Source organism: Cyprinus carpio, chromosome A17 (genome assembly GCF_018340385.1).
Source record: "Cyprinus carpio isolate SPL01 chromosome A17, ASM1834038v1, whole genome shotgun sequence".
NCBI classification, from domain to species: domain Eukaryota; kingdom Metazoa; phylum Chordata; class Actinopteri; order Cypriniformes; family Cyprinidae; genus Cyprinus; species Cyprinus carpio.
The window spans coordinates 10,578,832-10,597,928 of NC_056588.1; the positions used below are offsets into that span (position 1 = coordinate 10,578,832).

At 37.2% G+C, this 19,097-nt stretch overlaps 1 protein-coding gene across 6 annotated transcripts in view; it reads left to right on the forward strand.

The window, feature by feature from the left end:
• The window catches only part of LOC109108491 (EH domain-binding protein 1), a 120,956-nt gene that overhangs the window by 41,967 nt on the left and 59,892 nt on the right, over positions 1–19,097 (forward strand). For all 6 annotated transcript variants that reach the window (XM_042774007.1, XM_042774008.1, XM_042774009.1 and 3 more), the window contains 2 exons: positions 1,297–1,543; positions 18,749–18,927. In XM_042774007.1, the coding sequence (XP_042629941.1) occupies positions 1,297–1,543; positions 18,749–18,927 (426 nt within the window). The remainder of the gene's footprint in view (positions 1–1,296; positions 1,544–18,748; positions 18,928–19,097) is intronic.

The following is a 19,097-nucleotide window of genomic DNA, read 5'->3' on the forward strand; positions in this document are numbered from 1 at the left end:
ACTTTTCTACTTTAACATTTTAAAAATGTATTTATGATTTGTGATTGCAAAACTGAATGTTCAGAATCAGCAGCCATTACTCCAGTCTTCAGTGTCACATGATCCTTCAGAAATCATTCTGATATGCTGATTTACTGTTCAAGAAATATTTCTTATTACTATTATTAATGTTAAAAAACGGTTGTGTTGTGCTGCTTAATATTTTTGTGGAAACTGTGATACTTTTTCGGAATTCTTTGATGAATAGAAAGTTCAAAACAGCATTTGTTTAAAATCTTTTGTAAATGTATTTACTGTTTTGTTTTAAAATAATTAATTCTTTAAAAGGTATGTTTCATTAAAAACTAAGCTTAGCTTACTGAGCTTAAACTTTTGAATTATATATTTATATTAAATAATTTAAACAGTATGTTTATATTTAACAAAAGTTATTGATCTGTAAAAAAAATTTAAGGTTCAGTATTTTCAATGTATCAATTTATCTTTACTAAAACAATCTAGAAATTACCCTTTGGAAATCATTGTTATTTTCAGTTATCAATTTTGTCACACAATTGGCCTAAGGATGTTGTACATGAGACATATAAAAAACTTGCCTACTGTTCTTAGATCATTCTAATACCTTCTTTATCTGCTTTCTTTTCACTCTCCTTCTCTCTCTGTCTCTTGTCCTCTCTTTCACCTCCATGTTTTGACTGCACTTTCCACTTCTTTCTTTTCTTAACTTGTTTGCATTGCCGTCAGCTCTTTCCTACCTCCTTTCTCACTCTCTCTCGCTTGCTCTCTCGCTCTCTGTCTTTGTCTGTAAGCTTGGGATACTGTCTTTCAGCTGAATACCTGTTCAGACAAACTCTGTCTCCTCATTGTGTGTGTGTATTCATGTACGTGTGTGTGTGCCTGTGATGAGTGATGAGCCTTTACACAGCAGTGTATTGATGCCAGCGGACGTCTATGTCTGCCTGTCAGTGAGCTCTCCGACAAGGCCACAGGTTAAAGTTCATGAGGTGTGACCTCTGGAGCACCTGGTCCTTCTCGAAGTCAGCAGAGCGTTTTATTGGCTAATAATGTTCGCTGATGCCTCCTCTACCTGAAGACAACAACACACACACATTTGTCAGTGTAAAATTACAGAAAGGGAAAGGGGTAGAAAATCTACATTTGTTAAACCAGCTAAATATGCTAAATTGACAATTACCTGTAGAGTGAACGAAAACACAGTTGTCCCATTTCTACTGTGATTCACCAGTTTGATGGTTTTGTTTTTGCTGATATGGCAGTTTGTTCTTCTGCTCTTAGATCAAACCCATTCTATGAGCCCAGATCCTCCAGTGCAGCCTCATCTACCGCCGACAACAGCACCTCAGAGAAGAGCACCAAACGCCAGGCCCCTCTGCCTCCCGGTGCTGGACCCAACCCTGCTGTGGCCCCTGGAGGCCCTGCACCAAAGACTTCAGCTCCTGGTGGAACATCCACTCCGCCTTCTCTGGCACCCTCAGCTGTCACAGCTGTGATAGGGAGAGAGTTGGCCTCGTCCTCACCTAAGGTAAATCTTCCTCACCACATCACGGCTCTTTCATTTACAATAGAGTGTATTGTTGTGCTAAAAACATGCTCTAGTAAGCATGAAAACAAATTGGGGTGAAATCAGTTTTTACATCTGGTATTGGTATTAAATAAAATATAATAATCTTTTTCACCTTATCAGCCATCTTTGTTGAGTTTAATCGGAGGTTAACCTAATGCATTCTGGGATTGTGATGTGATGCAATGCAGCCTTAGATTTTTGTCAAAGTAAGGAAGAAAATCTCTCCCAAGCAGTTCTTGGAACCTTCTCATTTGGTGCATTACTATAATATTAGAGGCTATAATTAGACCCTTAAAGAGCACCTATCATGGAATGAAAATCTCTCCCAAGCATTTGACCCTTAAGTGTGTAACATTAGATTTGAACAAAAACATCCTGCTATTTCGTATTATAAAGTTATTTCAAAGTAAAATAATCACATTCAAAACTGAAGCTTTTTTTTTTTTGTAGATGACGTCAACAAGTTAACTACGAAACTTTGCGCTCCAAGAAGCCAGTGAAAACTAGAAAACATCAAAGACGCTGTGTTTTGAAGTGCGTAGCAAACTTTTTCATTGCCCAAGGAAGCATTTGAAGACTAAGTGGTCTCTCTTACAATTCATATATTACAACTGTACCACAGAAGTATAGTCCGAGCTTGTGCTAAATTTTTGTTCACGCCATTTGAAGACGACTTTGCTGTTACACAACTTATATGCAATCAAACTTGGATTCGCGAGCCGGCTGATTTTGAAGGAAGGTTCAGTTCCAAGTGTATTTGCATCAGCTTCCTCCTCCGTTATCACAACTGTAAGTGTTATAATAATTGTTGCTTTTACGTTTTATGTAGCATGCTTAATAATTGTTTTGGCTTTGTTGTGTAAGCACCGTTTAAGGTCTTCCAATGAACACTGTATTGAGATATGTTAATTGTTTGTCGTTGTTGTCTTCAGTATTTTAAAGTTGCAAATGGTTTCTGTGTAGTTGTAAGTGTTAAATAAAGACTATGTTAATTTTTTATATATGCTTCTATCTTTTCAAAGTAATATAATGTGTTTCCAGGTAAAGCACGATATTAACTGAAGTAGTTCTAAAAATTCGCATGAACCTAAGAATTTATTATTGTAGAATGACGCGTTCTAATTACTTTTGTTTAATAATAAAGAATGAAGTGCAGCACACAGACTTTATAATAATTGTGAAACTGCTGTTTAGTTTGTGCTGCACTGGCAGTTACAGGGTTTGCGGGAGAGATGAGTGATTTCGGCTGGTGCTCCGTGAGCGTCTTTTGTCTTTCGTTCTTCAAACATTACAGTAGACACATTTTGGTTTACAAACTGTATTGTTTAATCAGTTAGTCACGTTAGCACTCGGCTAACGTATCCACCTAGTGTTCACAGTTTAGCAGCTAAACTTAGCGGTACGATTCGCTTGGCATAAGTGTTTTTGTATTTTATGTCATTATAAGAACGGATTGGACTATATTATTGTTTTATGTAAAGGTACTTTGTCAATGGTAGCGCTGGCTCTGGCTCAAGGACTCATTCTGTGCCAATCACAACAAGTTTGGCCAGCTGACCAATCAGAGCAGAGTAGGCTTGAGGAAGGGAGGGGCTTGCTCCGAACTTGCTTGGAACGAATTGTTTCCAAACATTGGCAAATGACTCTAATATTAAATGTATATTCTGAGAAAATTACAATGTTTTCTGATCTTAGATGCATTTAAACCTGTTGTAGGGCACTCCAACACAATATTAGGACACTTTAAAATACCATATGACCTGCTCTTTAACTATTATATTTAACTGCTATTTCTTTTCAGATGAAATAATCACATTCAAAACTGAAACGTTTGTATACAACTGAATTGCACATAAAGTAGTTAAAAAACGCGCAAAGTAGTTTATTAAAAAGACATTTCTTATTATTGTTGATGTTGAAACATTAGTGCTGCTTAATATTTTTAAGGAAGCCATTAATTTTTTTTAGGATCTTTGATGAATAGAAAGTTCAAAAGAATATGATTTTGACAGAAACCTTTTATAACATTATAATCTTTACTGTCACTTTTGATCAATTTAATGTAATTGTAATTAATAAAATTATCAATTATGGGTATTTCCCATTACAGGATCTTTATTTTGGTCACTCTTTTTTCCAACAGTGCCCCATTTCTTGGTTTCTCCTTTCACTTCTCTTTTTGACATCCAGGACCTCTCACTCCATCCCTCTCATCTTCTTTCTGTCCTCTTCCTGCATGCTTCACTCCGAGCATTTGAATACAGGAATGTATTAGCTGCTCTGCAGGATCGTTATATATGCATTATGATTCTCTTCACTCAATGCTTTAGTGAGTCTAATTAACTCGCTCTGCGGTCCCTCACTGGCTGAGGGTGTGGGGAATAGGGTGCAGGGGGCGAAGGGAAGCCCACCAAGTGTGAATGAGAGTGAGGCGTCATCCTGCTGCAGAGGGGCTTATACATGGCCAGAATAAATCCCCACAGGCCGAGTGTTTTTATTTACGCCTGCGAGTGTGTGCGTTATAATGTAGTCCATATTTAATTATAGCGAGGGTTTTATCACAGTGCAGCACTTGTGTGTGTGTCCATGCCTGAGAAGTCCTGCCCAACTTAAACATTTAATTACCCAAATTCAGTGGCCTGTGAGGACACACACACACACACATAGGCATCAGGAAAATAAGCAAATTTCCTCAGAAACAGAAAGTGGTGTCTAAACTTCAGCTCATGGATACATGGATTTGTGTTCTGAATTGCCCAGAGAGGATGCCGTTGGACTCAAACCAGATCAGTCCGATTAAACACAGTGTGATTGGTCCATCAGAAATTTTTCAGTATTCGGTTTTTTATATGAGATGTCATGTTTCTAGCAGAACCCTATTTATTCTGATCATGTGCTCCCTCGATCTCTATCCCTCACGTACTCGGTAGGGATTATGATTCCATTCTTTCGCTGTATGCGGAGGCTGTTTCGTCTGAGTGTGGTGTATAAGATGACCTTAGCATGAATAAAGTCAAATGGGATTAGCTGAAGACACACATTGCACTATGGCTACACATTCAGAGTAAAGATATGGGGAGGCCCAAAGGCCTTGTTTATGACTTTTCTATGTGTGTTTATGTTGTTGCTAGAGGAACACCCTCGCATGCTCACAGACCTGAGGTGAGGCAGAAGGTGCTGGTTGAAAAACAAATGAATAGGACACTGCGATAATCTCCGAACACACAAAAGAACTGGAAATCTTGAAATTGCTGTAGTTCATGGATTAGAGCAGCCCTGAAGAGACACACATTCACAGAGTCAATCTGGTGGGCGCATGGTAATGTCATCATGGTCTTGTAAACACAATCTGGGATAGCTCTCTTTAATTTATCATCATTCTGCTAACGCAGCCTGATCTTTGAGCATGGCCTTATGATTTCCGCAATGTGGAAAATAGAGATGGAATCCAGTCTTAAAAACGGAAGATATTGTATAACAAGTAACAGAAAATGCCAAATTTTTAATGGATAAATCAAAAGGGCGTCAGTTAGGGCTGGACAATAATATATAATAATATCAATTTGTATCGCGATATAATCTTTTTCAATAATGGTGATATGATTTTTAAACACATTTCCGATATTTCGACATACATTAGCAGTATTTCCCATACATTGATTTATTTGTGGCGTTTAACTTCATTGAATAAACATGAGCACTGCACGTTTCAAAATCAAAACACGTTGCGGGTGTTTTATATGAATGTATCTCTGAAGGGAACCGACTGTATTCAGAAAAGTTTCTATGACATTTTCATTTTATCTGATAAGGAAGCGTTCATAAGCAGAGCTGCTTTGATTACAGCCGATACTGGAGAAACCGCTGGTTCTATACAGTCTATGGTTCTACCGCACTCACAGCGCCTCTGGCTGGCAGAGAATCAGTTTGCATTCAAGTCCGTATCCAGCAACATTTTTTTTTTTCTCTGCATCAACTCAGAGCACTTTTCATACTCTTTATACTGCTAAAGCACATTTGTTTCAATCTATAAGAATAATCAGGGATTTTTTTTTGTATGTTTTTCTTTTAAATAATTATTCTGCTCAACAAGCCTGCATTTATTTGATCCAAAGTACAGTAAAAACAGTTTAATTTTGAAATATTTTTACTATTTAAAATAACTGCTTTATTTTAAAATGTAGTCTATTCCTGACATCAAAGCTGAATTTTCAGCATCATTACTCCAGTCTTCAGTGTCGAATGATCCAGAAATCATTATAAAATGCTGATTTGCTGATTATTAATATTTAAAACATTTGAATACATTTTTTTTCAGGATTATTTGATGAATAGAAAGATCCAAAGATCAGCATTTATCTGAAATAAAAAGCTTTTGTAACATTATACACTATTCCATTCAAAAGCTTTGAGTCAGTATGATTTCTTTCTCTTTTTTTTTTTTGGAAAGAAATTATATAAATTTTTATTAAGCAAGGATGCTTTAAATTGATCAAAAGAGATGATAAAGACATTTATAATGTTAACAAAAGATTTCTATTTCAGATAAATCCTGTCCTTCTGAACTTTCTATTCATCAAAGAAACCTGAAATAATTCTACTCAGCTGTTTTCAACATAATAATAAATTATTTTTGAGCAGCAAATCAGAATATAAGAATGATTTCTGAAGGATCATGTGACTGGAGTAATGATGCTAAAAATATAGCTTTGAAATCAAAGAAATAAATTACATTTTAAAATATTTCCAAATATAAAAAATATTTTTTAAATAGTAAAAAACATTAAAAATCTTATTGTTCAAAAACTTTTGACTGGTAGTGTATATTAGCCTATAGTTTGAATTTAAAGATATTAATATTAATTAGGTGAGTCTGAGATGATTATTTGATAGTGGTTTCACATTTATTGTTTTTATGAAGGCTAAATAAAAAAACGCTGAACATTAACTTATTTGTACTGTTTTTTTTTTCTAAAATATTATATGGTTTCAAATGAGGTGTCATTTTTCATAAGTTTGTTTGCACAAACATCTGTTCTGGGCGTTCTTGGCAGTTTTTACAAGGCTTTTTTAATAGTGTTCATATCGATATTGGAATTATATTGTATCGACCGAAATTAAGAAATATATTGTGATATAAATTTTGGCTATATCCTCCAGCCCTAGCGTCAGTACACACAGATCAAAACGTGATATAGACTAGTGTCTATTATGAATATTAAACTGCGGAAATACTATTTAAATATGAATCCTGTATGTTCTGTGAGTCTCTGTGTGAATAAATGGTGTAGACGCATGGTTTCACTTACTACATCCATACTGAAGCACGCGTGATGCTTGCTGTGTATATGAGTACATGAACACACAAACATAATCTCTAGAACTGCTCTGAGAGTCACTTCATGAGCATTTTACCATTTCTTTCGAGAAAAACATCTCCCTGAAATGAGGTAATGAGACATTGCGTCAGATGCTGACGCATAGGGGCAACACCTTTATCCTAGAAATACTGAAGTCTGATTGAATAATGCTGTTGTGTTGCAATACCCAATGGTGCTCAAGCACGAGAATGGGGGAGCTGCAGCGCCCACTGTATAATGCATTGCTTGGCGACATTTCCTCAGAATCTTTTGATTGAATAAGCAAGCTACGAATAACTCTAAGCAGAAGTAACACAGCATGATCGTGATGTCACGTTGCCTCATTTCAGGGAACAGAGGTAACATCAGTAACTGGAGATGCTCCTTGTCAATATTAGTCTCTCGACGTTGTGTCAAATGCTGCCGCATTGAGGAATGTGTCAAATCACGCCCGTATACTGGACCTAGTGGAGCACCATTATCTCAGAAGTTCAGCATATGAATTGGTTAGGCGGTGACGACAGTGCCACCTCATTATGACGTATTTTATGCTATCGGGCCTAGTTGAAACACTCACCAAAGAGGGAAGGGGCCCTTACTTAGTCGCTCTAGCTGGTTCATTGAGCAGTACAAGGGAGAGGAAGCGGTGAGCCTGATGCTTGTAAATGTTGTATCAATAACTCGCTGATGAAAGGAGCCAGTGGCCGCTCAGTGAGTGATAAAAACGATCATGGTAATCATATGTAGTGTACACGGCCATAAGCCAAAATGAAGCGGCTAGCCCCAGTTCATTAAACATCGTTTAATCACGCTGTAAAGTGAAACGTCACCAGGCCGTTGGCACCCTCTACAGGTATTTGTTTTAATACATAATACACTTAAGTTGGTTATGTTCATATTATGTATAGGTATATTACATTATGTATTTAAACAGTGTAGTTCAATACAATCATGTAATTTTTTTGGTTTTGATATTTTTTTGGGCCAATTATTATTGCCTTATCGTTATTTTATATATAAATAGTCATACTAAAGCCTGGTTTTCACTTAGGTCTGTTTGAGTAACTAAAAAATATCAGATTACTCAGCTGTCAAAATAATCAGTAGATTACTTGATTACCAAAATAATCATTAGTTACAGCTCTAGATTAGTTAAAATTATTTCTAAATACAACTGCATTATTTTACTTTTTGTAATTAAAAGACAAATATTTTGTTTTTTTTTTTTTTTTTTCATTGAAAATTTCTTAATGTTATTTTTTAGTTGTCCAAGTATCTGTATTTTGTCTCATCTCGTGAGCTAAGTGTATTGTCACACCCCTAGAGTCGATAAGTGGTGATATAGCTCATAATTTTCCAAGTGTATGATACAGCTTTCATTCTTCAGGGCAACCATATATACATGAAAAAGAAAATCAGTTTGAATAAAGAAAGCAATAACTTTGGCAACTTTAACATTTGAAAGGATACTATGGCACAGTCATTGCATGTTTTGCATGTTAAAAGTGCATTCAGTAGTTTTTTTAGTTAGCATTGCTGAACTTTGCATATACTTTAAAGTCCACATGAAATCAAAATTGATCATTTACTTTGTTAGCGCACATTACTAGTCTTGTGGTGAACAATTAATCCATGAAATGTAATCCACAGGAAAAAAAATAGTTTGTCTTTCTAACCTTTAGTCAAAATTTGAAAACTTGCTACTCCTCTTGAATGATGTTTTGAACATCTTTAACCACCTCCCTTCCACCACAAGACTGCTGCAAGCTTGAAATGCTCTAAAATCAAGCCACATTATGTTTTTTCTTGTTAAGTATTCTATTTCACTGTAAATGCGTAACAATAATGAAGTACACTCGGTACACACTTCAAGTAATGATATATCGACATGGTTCAGTGTGATTGTCTTAGTTTTATGTAAATTACATTTATATTAGTGAGTTTTAGAGGCGGACTAATGAATTCCCTTACCTTTACAACAAATAAAAAGCAACTTGGGCATCACTACTCCATCTTATTTTGCCAGGTTTCTTTTGTCATGTACAGTAGCTGCCTGTTTACATATAAAAGTGTCAGTTAGTTTTAGTAATTTTCACATCTTATTTTTTAGGATGGAAGAATCTAGATAAATGTTCATGGCTCTAAAGAACTTTGACATATTAGCATTTGAAGATGCTGTTTTTGAAATGGGTGAAGAATTAATCTGGACGAATCAAGGAAGAGTGGAATAGGATGTCTTGGGCTGCAAAAGTAGAAAGGGATGTTCTGATTCACTAGTATATCTTTTTCTCCTCCTCTTTTTTTTATCTCCCTTGTTCCTCTGTCATCGTTTTGTCTTTTCCAGTGAAGCGATTTTACACCTCCCTGCTCACCCCTTGCTCCTCTCTGTCGTTTAACAGCAGTCTTCCACACAGGGACGCACTGATCTGAGGATTTTCATCAGTTCACGCTTCATAAATTATGGTCTGTATTTTAATATAAAGAAACGGCAAACGCAGTCACCGCAAAGTTCTTTAGATTTACATAAAGCCCTCCGGAGTGAGGCGGTGCCGTCTTTAGGGCTAGTTCTTTCACAACCCAAGCTAAAAACTCCACAAAGTTTTTGAGAAAGATGTTAGTAACTTTGTGCGATCATGTTCACTTTCACTGTGGCTTTACTTTATCTCTCTTCCCCCCAAAGAAAACGTGACTAAATTTAGTACAGTAAACTTCCATTTTTTTCAGTTTTTGTAAGTTTATGAAAAGGTTCTGAGTTAGTAGAACTAATCACAATACCAAATTAAATAATGGTGTTCATGACCTGAGCGCCCACAGTGGGAGGGACAGGGCCAGGTTACACTCTTTCATTACACTTCTTTGTTTTCCACTCTCTCCCTCTGATTCAGACTGCAACATAGATAAATTGAAATTAAACTAAATTAACATTATTTAATTGAGTTCGCAGATGGCAGTGGCATTTTTTAATTAGTTTGCATGAACACTGGTGGGTTTTGACTCCACATGGTCATTTCAGTGCTTCTGGTTTTTTTTCTCTAAAGTGGCACGAGACATTTAACAATAACAAATTAAAAAGCAGATTTAAAATAAAGTTGTTGCCTTGCATTATATATTTTGCTTATTTTTATGCCAAATAATTATTACAAAAATAAAATGAAGCCATCTATATAAAATATATTTTTACAGTATATTTTCACAAATATATATTTATTTTAATATAAAAAGCATAATTTATAATATATATTTGTGTAAATTTTTTGACATTAACAAAAATTCCATTTATCAAATTTTTTTTTCATGTGAATTAACTAATGTAACAATTCTTTTTCCTCTGCCTTTATTGTAAATGACACCACTTTTCTTACAAAAAAAACCCTGCCAAGCTTGTTCTTTTCTGCTCCCTATTTCACCCCGGTCCAGTTACCCCTTTGAACCCTGGGCCAAGGCCGGGGGAGCAAAGTTAAGCCCAGCTTGAGGCCCGGTTCCGCTCCTGCGCATAGACCGGCCGTCCCCTCAGAGACCCGAGGAGAGACCACGAAACCCCTGCTGACAGAGGGGCAGTAAGACCCCAATACTGCCCTCATAATCTGTGAAACTCTACCAGAATAATCTCCCTCAGCCGGCCCTCTACTGCTGAGTGATGCAGGACAAAACCTGAGAATCTGAGATGGTTTAAGACCTTAAAGAGAAAGAGAGAATGTCTTAGAGCTTTTATCTGTGAAATCTCTCCATTTGATGAAAATATAAATAAAGTGAGAGCTATTTGGGCAGAGAAGGAGAGAGAGAGAGAGTTCATCTTCCTCCTCAAAGCATCCGTGAAGGATGTTTGTGCTGTAAGAATGTCACAAGCATCATTGTACTGGCTTTCCCTTAAGAAAACTTTTTCCAGGTGTGTGTTTTGGATCAATGTGCCTATCCTAAGAAGATTCTGGGCAAACGTAGAACTTGTTCCCAATCCAGAATGTTTTGGACGGACCTCATTTACCTCTTAAACAGCCTCTGCGTCCCCATCATCGGATCTGTAGCAGTTCACAGCATGGCAGTTAGCATTTCACTGCTTAGAGAGTCCTCGAGCCATCAGGCCAGGTGTGTGTGAGTGTTTTTAGCCTGTTACTGTAATACCACTATCATTATCCTCCTCTCCTGCGTGTATGTGTATGGGTGTAAGCTCAGTTCATGAGTTAAGCACTTGAAGAGCTCTCCAATACCCACGTTGACTTGCTACACACAGGCTACAAAGCTCTCGGTAATCTTCCTGTTGTAAGTCCTTAGTTTTATCTGCCAGGGATTACACTTCTGGCTTCAGAGAAAGAGAGAGGGAGCATGAGAGGGAGAGAACGAGAAAAAAAGGCTGTGGAGAAATGAAAACAAATCTTTAGTGTAATCTCTAGAAAGAATACCTGTTTGAGTGGAGAAGTTGGCTGGCCGCAGATTGGCCAAATCGCCTTATTCTGCATGTTTGATGTGAACGAGGCAGGTGTGTGCACGTTTGATAATTGTATGTATATGGAAGTGAGTTTGTGTGTGTTCGCTTGTGTACATGAGGGTCAGGAGAGTGTGTGTGTGTGTGTGTGTGTGTGTGTGTGTGTGAGAGCTGATGAGGCCTGTATGTGTGAGTGAGAGGTTTTAAGGCTGAGGGCAGTTTGAATGACATGGTGGAGATGGAGAAAGTAACTTTAGATTAATCTTCTCCTGGTCTCTCCTCTCCTGAAGGTGTGTGGCCTTAAACCCATTTCAACTGGGAGAGCCTTTTCCCCACAGTCCTCTGCATACCACCCAGCACTGATCAATAACAGCCACTGATTCCTAGCCCCCATTACCCCTCAACCTCTGCCTTTCAACTCCTAAAACCACTGCCATCACATACACACATTATACCCCTTATTTTAATGTAGATGGAATGTGTAACCCTTAAAGGGGCCAATCTTGACTTTGTTTCATTATTTTTTTTTTTTGTCCATTCATAATGTCAAGGTTAGTTTAGCATCATAATTTAGTTTTAAAAGCTTTCACATGCAAAAGACCTCTGTTGTATTTGGTTTAACCCCAGCATACCGGAATGAAGTTCACACTTTGTTCATCAGGATGGATGAATATGCATGTGATATATGTATGTGTGTATATATATATATATGTATGTGTGTGTGTGTGTGTGTGTGTATATATATATATTTATATATATATATATATATATATATATATATGTATATATGTATGTATATATATATATATATATATAGCATATTAGAATAATTTCTGAAGTATCATGTGAACTGAAGATTGCTCTCACATGGATAAATTGAATAAATAAATAAAATGTATTAAAATAGAAAATAGTTTTTTTTTAATTGTGACAATATTTCACAGTATTACAGTTTTTACTGTATTTTTGATCAATTAAATGCAGCCTTGAAAAAAAAAGAAGTGTGAGGTGTGAAACAACATGAACTTGAGTAAAGCAAGACAGAATCTGCATACCACCTCTTTCCTCATGAACAAGCCTATAAAAAACCGAAGGCATTAATCACTATTAATTATTATAATTGATTTTTCTGTTGTATGGGTTCAAAATCTTGCCAAATACCGCCTAGAGTACCTGTGGTTTGAATCACTGCATTTAATGTGAAGAAAACCTGGCATTTGTTTGCAAGGTTGGCGTTTTGTTGCTGGTTGTGTTTTTGTGTCTTTCATTAGCTTAAGAGTGCGTCTCGTCTCATCTCTCATGCGTGATGCCGTTTGATGGTGTGAAACATGCCACGGTAAAAGCCTTCCTTCCTGACTCCATCGATCCCTCTTCACACTCTGGCCGACGTATTGACGTGGGTGTGTTTTGATCAAAGCCTCGTTCAGATAGGGGTGACTTTGTAATTATATTCTTTTTAATTGCTTTCGCTTATCAGGACTCTCATCTGCCAACGAGACCGTACCGCCGCGGACAACGATCTGACGGTGGAGCAGAGCACACCTGATGTTTCCCTCTCTTCCTCTCCTCATCCCTCTCTCCCTCCTTCTACTTCCTGCAGTATTACTGGTGCTCTTAATGAGTTTCCGTGTGCATTGCGGATTCATTGATAAATGACAGCTTTATCAGAGCAGATCGCTGAACTTCGCCTCCTGTAATTTGTTTGTAGAGGAGTGTTGTCTAAAGCAGATTAACGCTGTATAGATTTAGATTTTGCTGCTCTACACAACCTCTCATCCCTGCTTTAACTAACAACGGCGCTTTAACATGAAAAAAAATCTTTTATGTGTTTGTTTGCCTTTTTTTCTCATGTCTACATTCGCCAAAGTAAATCGCATGTTTTTTAGGGTTTGTTTAGTGTGGCGGTAATTTGAAGGTTGTTTTTAAGTTCAGTGTGCTTTGCCAGAAATGTTTGCATGTTGATGATGTTTAGCGTTACAGTGATTTGAGTCATTCGGTATGTTTCGTGAATGCCTGCCTCCCTCCATCACAGCCAACAGCGTGCCAGTCGCCTTTTTTGCTTTTCAATACTGTTTTTTTTGTGTGCACGCGTGTGCAGGCCTCACTAGATAAAGCTCATTTACACAGTTCAGAGTTTTGGGGTATGCTTCTTAGGCAGTGTTTTTACCGCCTCTAACGTTAGATTACACCACATTACACATGTATAGCACACAAGCGCGTGCGGGAGATTTGCACTTGCTTGTATCCTCCCAAATTTCCTTATGTTTTACCGAGTGCTGTTGTGTTTAAATTTTTAAAGCCGTGTAGCTTAGCATGGGAAACAGGCCCCAGAAATGTGATTTAGTCATGCTTGCATATTTTGTGTTTTTGTACAAGGCCCAAAAAACTCCCCCTCAGCCTCAAGCTTAGGCAAATGAACTTCACTCGTTGGTAAGTTTCAAATGTGAAATGATGAAATTCATATGAAAGTGTTTGAGTAGAGGTGAAAACATCTTTTTTTGTCTTTAAGGAAACAAAAGATATGAATACTTTTAAAGTTACAATCTTTTTTTGCGAATTTCGTAGATTTCTGATCTGAAAGATTGTATTGTGTTGACGACTTCCGGAATCCTTCCTTTTTTTGATCTTTGTCAGATAGGACAATCTCTTCCACTTCAAAACGCTGCATATTGGAGAGGCTGCTGCTTTGTGATTGAATTTCCATGCGGGCTTCAGTGTTTGCAGATTTAAAATTATAATAGTAATTTGATATCACTTTAATGTCTATAATATGTGTTCCTGTGGCATCATGTTCCATACGAGTTCTCATTTTTATAATTGAGCTTTTGATTTGGTTCAAAGCAGTTCAACGAATCTTTCACAATTGAATATCCAAGATGATTAGAAACAAAAGTAAAGCCAAATTCAGAGATTCAAGTTTAGGGAAAATTCAATGTTTAGATTTAACGTTCAGTTGAATAACTGAAAAACATTTACAGGAAGCAAACACATTTGTACAAAACAGTAAATAATTGAACGAATTGGAACGCCTCTTGACGAGTCAAATGACCGCCCCAAATCTGAACTGATGCAATGGGTCAGCTCTCGAAGACCAGAGTGTGCTTCGTGTTTAAGAGAGTTATGAGAGTGCTAACTCACACACACACATTCGTGTTTAAGAGAGTTATTGGAGTGGATAGATGTTGCCACAGGCATCTTAAGTGGATTACAACTTTTAAAGAGTATGCATGTGATTTAAAGCTTCCGCTGTTTTGGTGTCCTGTGTTCGTGATTGCATCAGTTTAATAAAGTTTTTTTTTCCTTGTGTTTCTAGTGAATTTCTCAGAATATGTTTGGACCCTAGAGGTCTCTAGGTTAAAATGTTTAGTGTGACAGCAGTAATTGTAATTTTAAGAGCATATTAATGGAATGTGCAATAATTGACAGTTGATTTAAGAGGTTTTTTTTGCTGGATCACACTCTCAGATCAACCGTTTTAAGCACAAACCATACACTCTTTCTCCATCTTCTCTCTCACCCTTCATCTTTCCTATTCTCATTCAACACAGATTAAGTTTTCCCCCTCCTCGTCTCTTTTTACTTTCTCCTCCCTCCTCGCCCCTGTCCTCCACCATGTGTCAGGTGTGTGTGAACGTTCACTGCCATCATGAATAATGAATATCTTTTCTGTCACCACCTTATTTTTGGCAGATGTTTAAATGTGCTGCTTGATTTTTTTTGCTGTTTTGTTTTTTCCTTCCTTTTTTGTGTGTGTGTGTGTTGGATAGTGATGAATGCAGCTTCATTTTAATATGTTCTGTTTGTGGGAAGAAATGGCACTGTAATCCTGTCCTCCAGCACAGAAACACGCCGCTGCCAATCGTTTATTTTTCTCCTCCTATCCCTACACCCCCTCCCCCCGCGACCACTGCTCAGGGCAAGACAGCGCAGTGTTTGATAAGTACACGCGCTCTATGTGACACCAGAAATCCCCGTCAGTGTTGTTTCAGTAGATACATGCAGTTCAGTAAGAATGTGCACTCAGTGCACAGAACTTTTACAGTTTCCACAGAACTGTTTTTTGTTCAGTTCGAACCATGAAGTACTGCTTCATCATCTTATCCACTGAGATACAATGTTTCAAAATTAATTTGATTTACTGCATTGGAATTAACCATTAATATTTTTTAAAAACCCCAAATGGAATGATCATTTTGAATTTTGATCAGTTTGTAATATGAGAGCAATTCTGATGTTTTGTAGTGAAAAAGTTCAGTGACTGACAGAAGTATTCAGTAGTTTACATCTGAACCCTGTATTTTACAGTGAAACAGTTCAGCAATTTATATTTGAACAGTATAGTTTACATTAAAACAGTTTAGCAGTTTACATTCGAGAGAATTGAGCAGTTTACAATGGTACTGTTCAGCAGTTTATATTTGAATGGAACAATTCAGTTTATATTTAAACAATTCAGTAGTTTATATTTGAACAGTAGTTTACAACAGAACAGTTAGCAGTTTACATTTTTAAAAATCAAGCCGTTTTTGAAACAGTTTACAGAAGTGCAGTTCAGCAGTTGATTTTTAAAAAGAACAGATCAGTTTAGATGTTAAGTAGTTTATATTTGAACAGTTTAGTTGAAAAGAGAACAGTTTAGAAGTTTAGATTTAAAACGTTTTTGAAACATTTCAGCAGTTTATATGTGAGGCATTTAGTTTTCAATTAAGTTTGCAGTGAGTCAGTCGTTTATATTTTTATCAGTTTGCAATGCAACAGTTCAGTAAATCTGAAGAGAACAGTTCAGCAGTTTAAATTTGAACATCACAACAGTTCAGTAGTTTACAGGGGAACAATTCAGTATTATACAGAAGAACAATTCGGTAATTTAAAGGGGAACAGTTCATAAGTTTTCAGTGAATACTTTAGCAAGTGTGGCAAGTTAAGCAAATTGAACAATGAGAAGTGTTTTTTTATAGGTCATTTCAGTCATTGACGGTAAAACAGATAGATGCTTTAGAATCAACCTGCCTCACAGAGGTGGAGGATGAATTAAATAACAGCAATGGTTCCTGGGAATTTAAACGTGTCTTGGTTTGTCCGTGTTACTGTTTTCCTCCCGCCGTAAATGTGCCACAGGGTACTGTTAGCCTAAAGAGCCGAGTGCTCCTAAACGGCTGTTGTCTTCTAATTGCTTTAATAGCACCTGGCCGGTAATCCCAGGTAATTATTGAGCTGAAATTAGACAGCTACTTCAAACATCTCTTAAAAGGAGCAAAGACTGCCTCGGGAACTTACAGCTCTCTTATCATGCATGCCGGAAAAGCGACATGGAAAAGTGGATGCGGGTTTTGCATTTATGTGGAGCTTAACGTGTTCTTCCCAACCCCCATGTACTGTAGCATGTGAGTGTATGCTGGGAATACTTGTTTAGTCCATTCAGTTCATCACACTTAGTTTCTGCTCTGGATAAATCACTGTTGTTGATCTCTGATTGAATATGAGACCCTTTAATAAGGGGACTAAGCTTTTCATAATTAAATGGTTGAAGCAAGACACTTAAATCCTAGTTTGATGTCACTCAACAGATTGTGCCAGTCACAAAAGGTACAACAGTAAAATGAAAGGTAGAATAAAACAAAATGAGCTTTGCTTATCAGTTATGTTCTACATTAAATGAGGTTCAGACTATGTAAGTATACATGACAGCAAATGATGTATAAAAGCATTCCTAATAGTGTTCATTGTTGGGAGTTTGTTTGTATTGATCTGTGTTTACTGTTGTGGCGAAATCCTGAGCATTGTTGTTTGTGTGTGTGTGTGTGTGTGTGTGTGTGTGTGTGCGCGTCTCTCATGATAGTAGAAAGGCTCTCGGAGCCCCAAGGGCCCCTCACTTGACTTTTCCCTCCTGCTCTTTCAAGAAAACCTTAACCTTTCAGATTGTGCAGACAGACGTATAAACAAACAAATAACACATTTGCCCTCAGTGGCATTCGTTTGGATCTTCGCATTTAATTATGATAATCTCAGAGGCAAGCATTCGAAGAATTTAAAGGAAGTTACAGCTTCAGCGTCTAGCCAATCTACTCAAACCACACCTTTAGAATGTCACGGTTCCCTTTATAATATCATTGTTATTTTTGTAGTGTTTGAATTTTGGTCTGTGATTTACATAAGTCTGCTCTGGGCCCGTCACAAGCATAAGCAAGTCTGTGCGTCCTTGAATCCTCCTGCAGTAGCAGATTTTGTCCAAAAGGGGGCGTTGTTAAGCTGCCGTACATGTGTGAAATGTTGACCAGCGCTCTTATCAGAGGAAAGGCAGCGTCTCTCTTCCTTTGCACACATAGATCCATACAGATACCTGTCCTATGATAATGTATTTCTGCAGGATGAGCACTCTTTTATAACATGTTAGATTTGTATTTAGATGTGGAATCTATCAGGGCTGCATTCATCAGATAGCTGCAAGTTTTGTCTCAGGCTATTTGATTATCATTATTAAAAAGTTATTGTGAGGAGGAAAATGCGAGCGCTTGCACCACAGAATATGAATTTTGAGCGATACCATATCCGTAACGCGACGGCTCCATTTTTAACGGGATTATGTCCGAAAGTGGCCAGACTCCCGGTGCGAAGGGGTTCTGCCGCTTTGTGTTTCTGGATTTGCGGGATTAGAATTCTCGTTCCTCCGTTTAGTTGGACTCTTAATCCAGACTGATACAGCTTCAAAGGCTGGTCTTTATTAATCATGTGTTTTCATTATCCATGGTCATACACTCCAAACAGACCAAAGCTCTCATTAGAACGAGCATGTAAGTCTTTTGTATGCATTTTTCTATGTGTTTGTTCAAATTAGACAGAGGGTTCAACAGAAGCGACTTTTAACAAAGCTTAGTTTACAAAGCTAATTGGCGAGAGATGTCTTGGATCTGATGTTCTTGATTGGAATTAAAGGACTTTTGAAGAAAAGAGGGACAATGAGAGGGTTGTATGTGTGTGTGGGATAGAGAAAATAGTCTGTATTTGAAAAATGGTCAGAGCTTGGGCTAAATGACTTGTGTGTAATTTAGTGTACAGTTCATGTTTCCGTATAATTACAAGAAGTTGTGTTTCTCCAATTCGTTTCCTTTGTTCTGCATACGTTATGCAACACATTCCTACTGTGTATAATGAAAATGAAAAGAAGTTTCTTTTTTTGTCTTGTAATTTAATATATTTGTAATATATTTTAGGACATATTTCTCTTAGTGTTTTAATAAATAAATAGTCTGTGAGATTCTGATTGTTCATTTCCAAGTCAAAGCTGACATGTCATTATTTTTTTAATAATTTTAATGTCAGTAGCACATATTAATCTCTTTTTAACTATATCCTTCTACACCCTCTCTTTCTCTTTCTCTATAGCCCAGTCCAATTCCTAGTCCTGTTCTTGGTGGGAGGCCGAATGCAAGTCAGTCCCTGTTGGCCTGGTGCCGTGAGGTCACGAAAAACTATAGAGGCGTCAAAATCACAAACTTCACCACTTCCTGGAGGAACGGACTGGCATTCTGTGCCCTGTTACACCACTTCAGACCGGACTTGATGTAAGCCATGCACATTCATGACAATACACACTTTTATACAAGCGTCAAGAAGTGCTTCTTGAGGTGGTTCAGTCAGCAGGACCCATGTTTAGAGCACGGGGTGCTGACTCGACTTACCCCACGTTAAAGGTACACCTCTCCCAGAAATGAAAATTGTAATAATGTCTTTT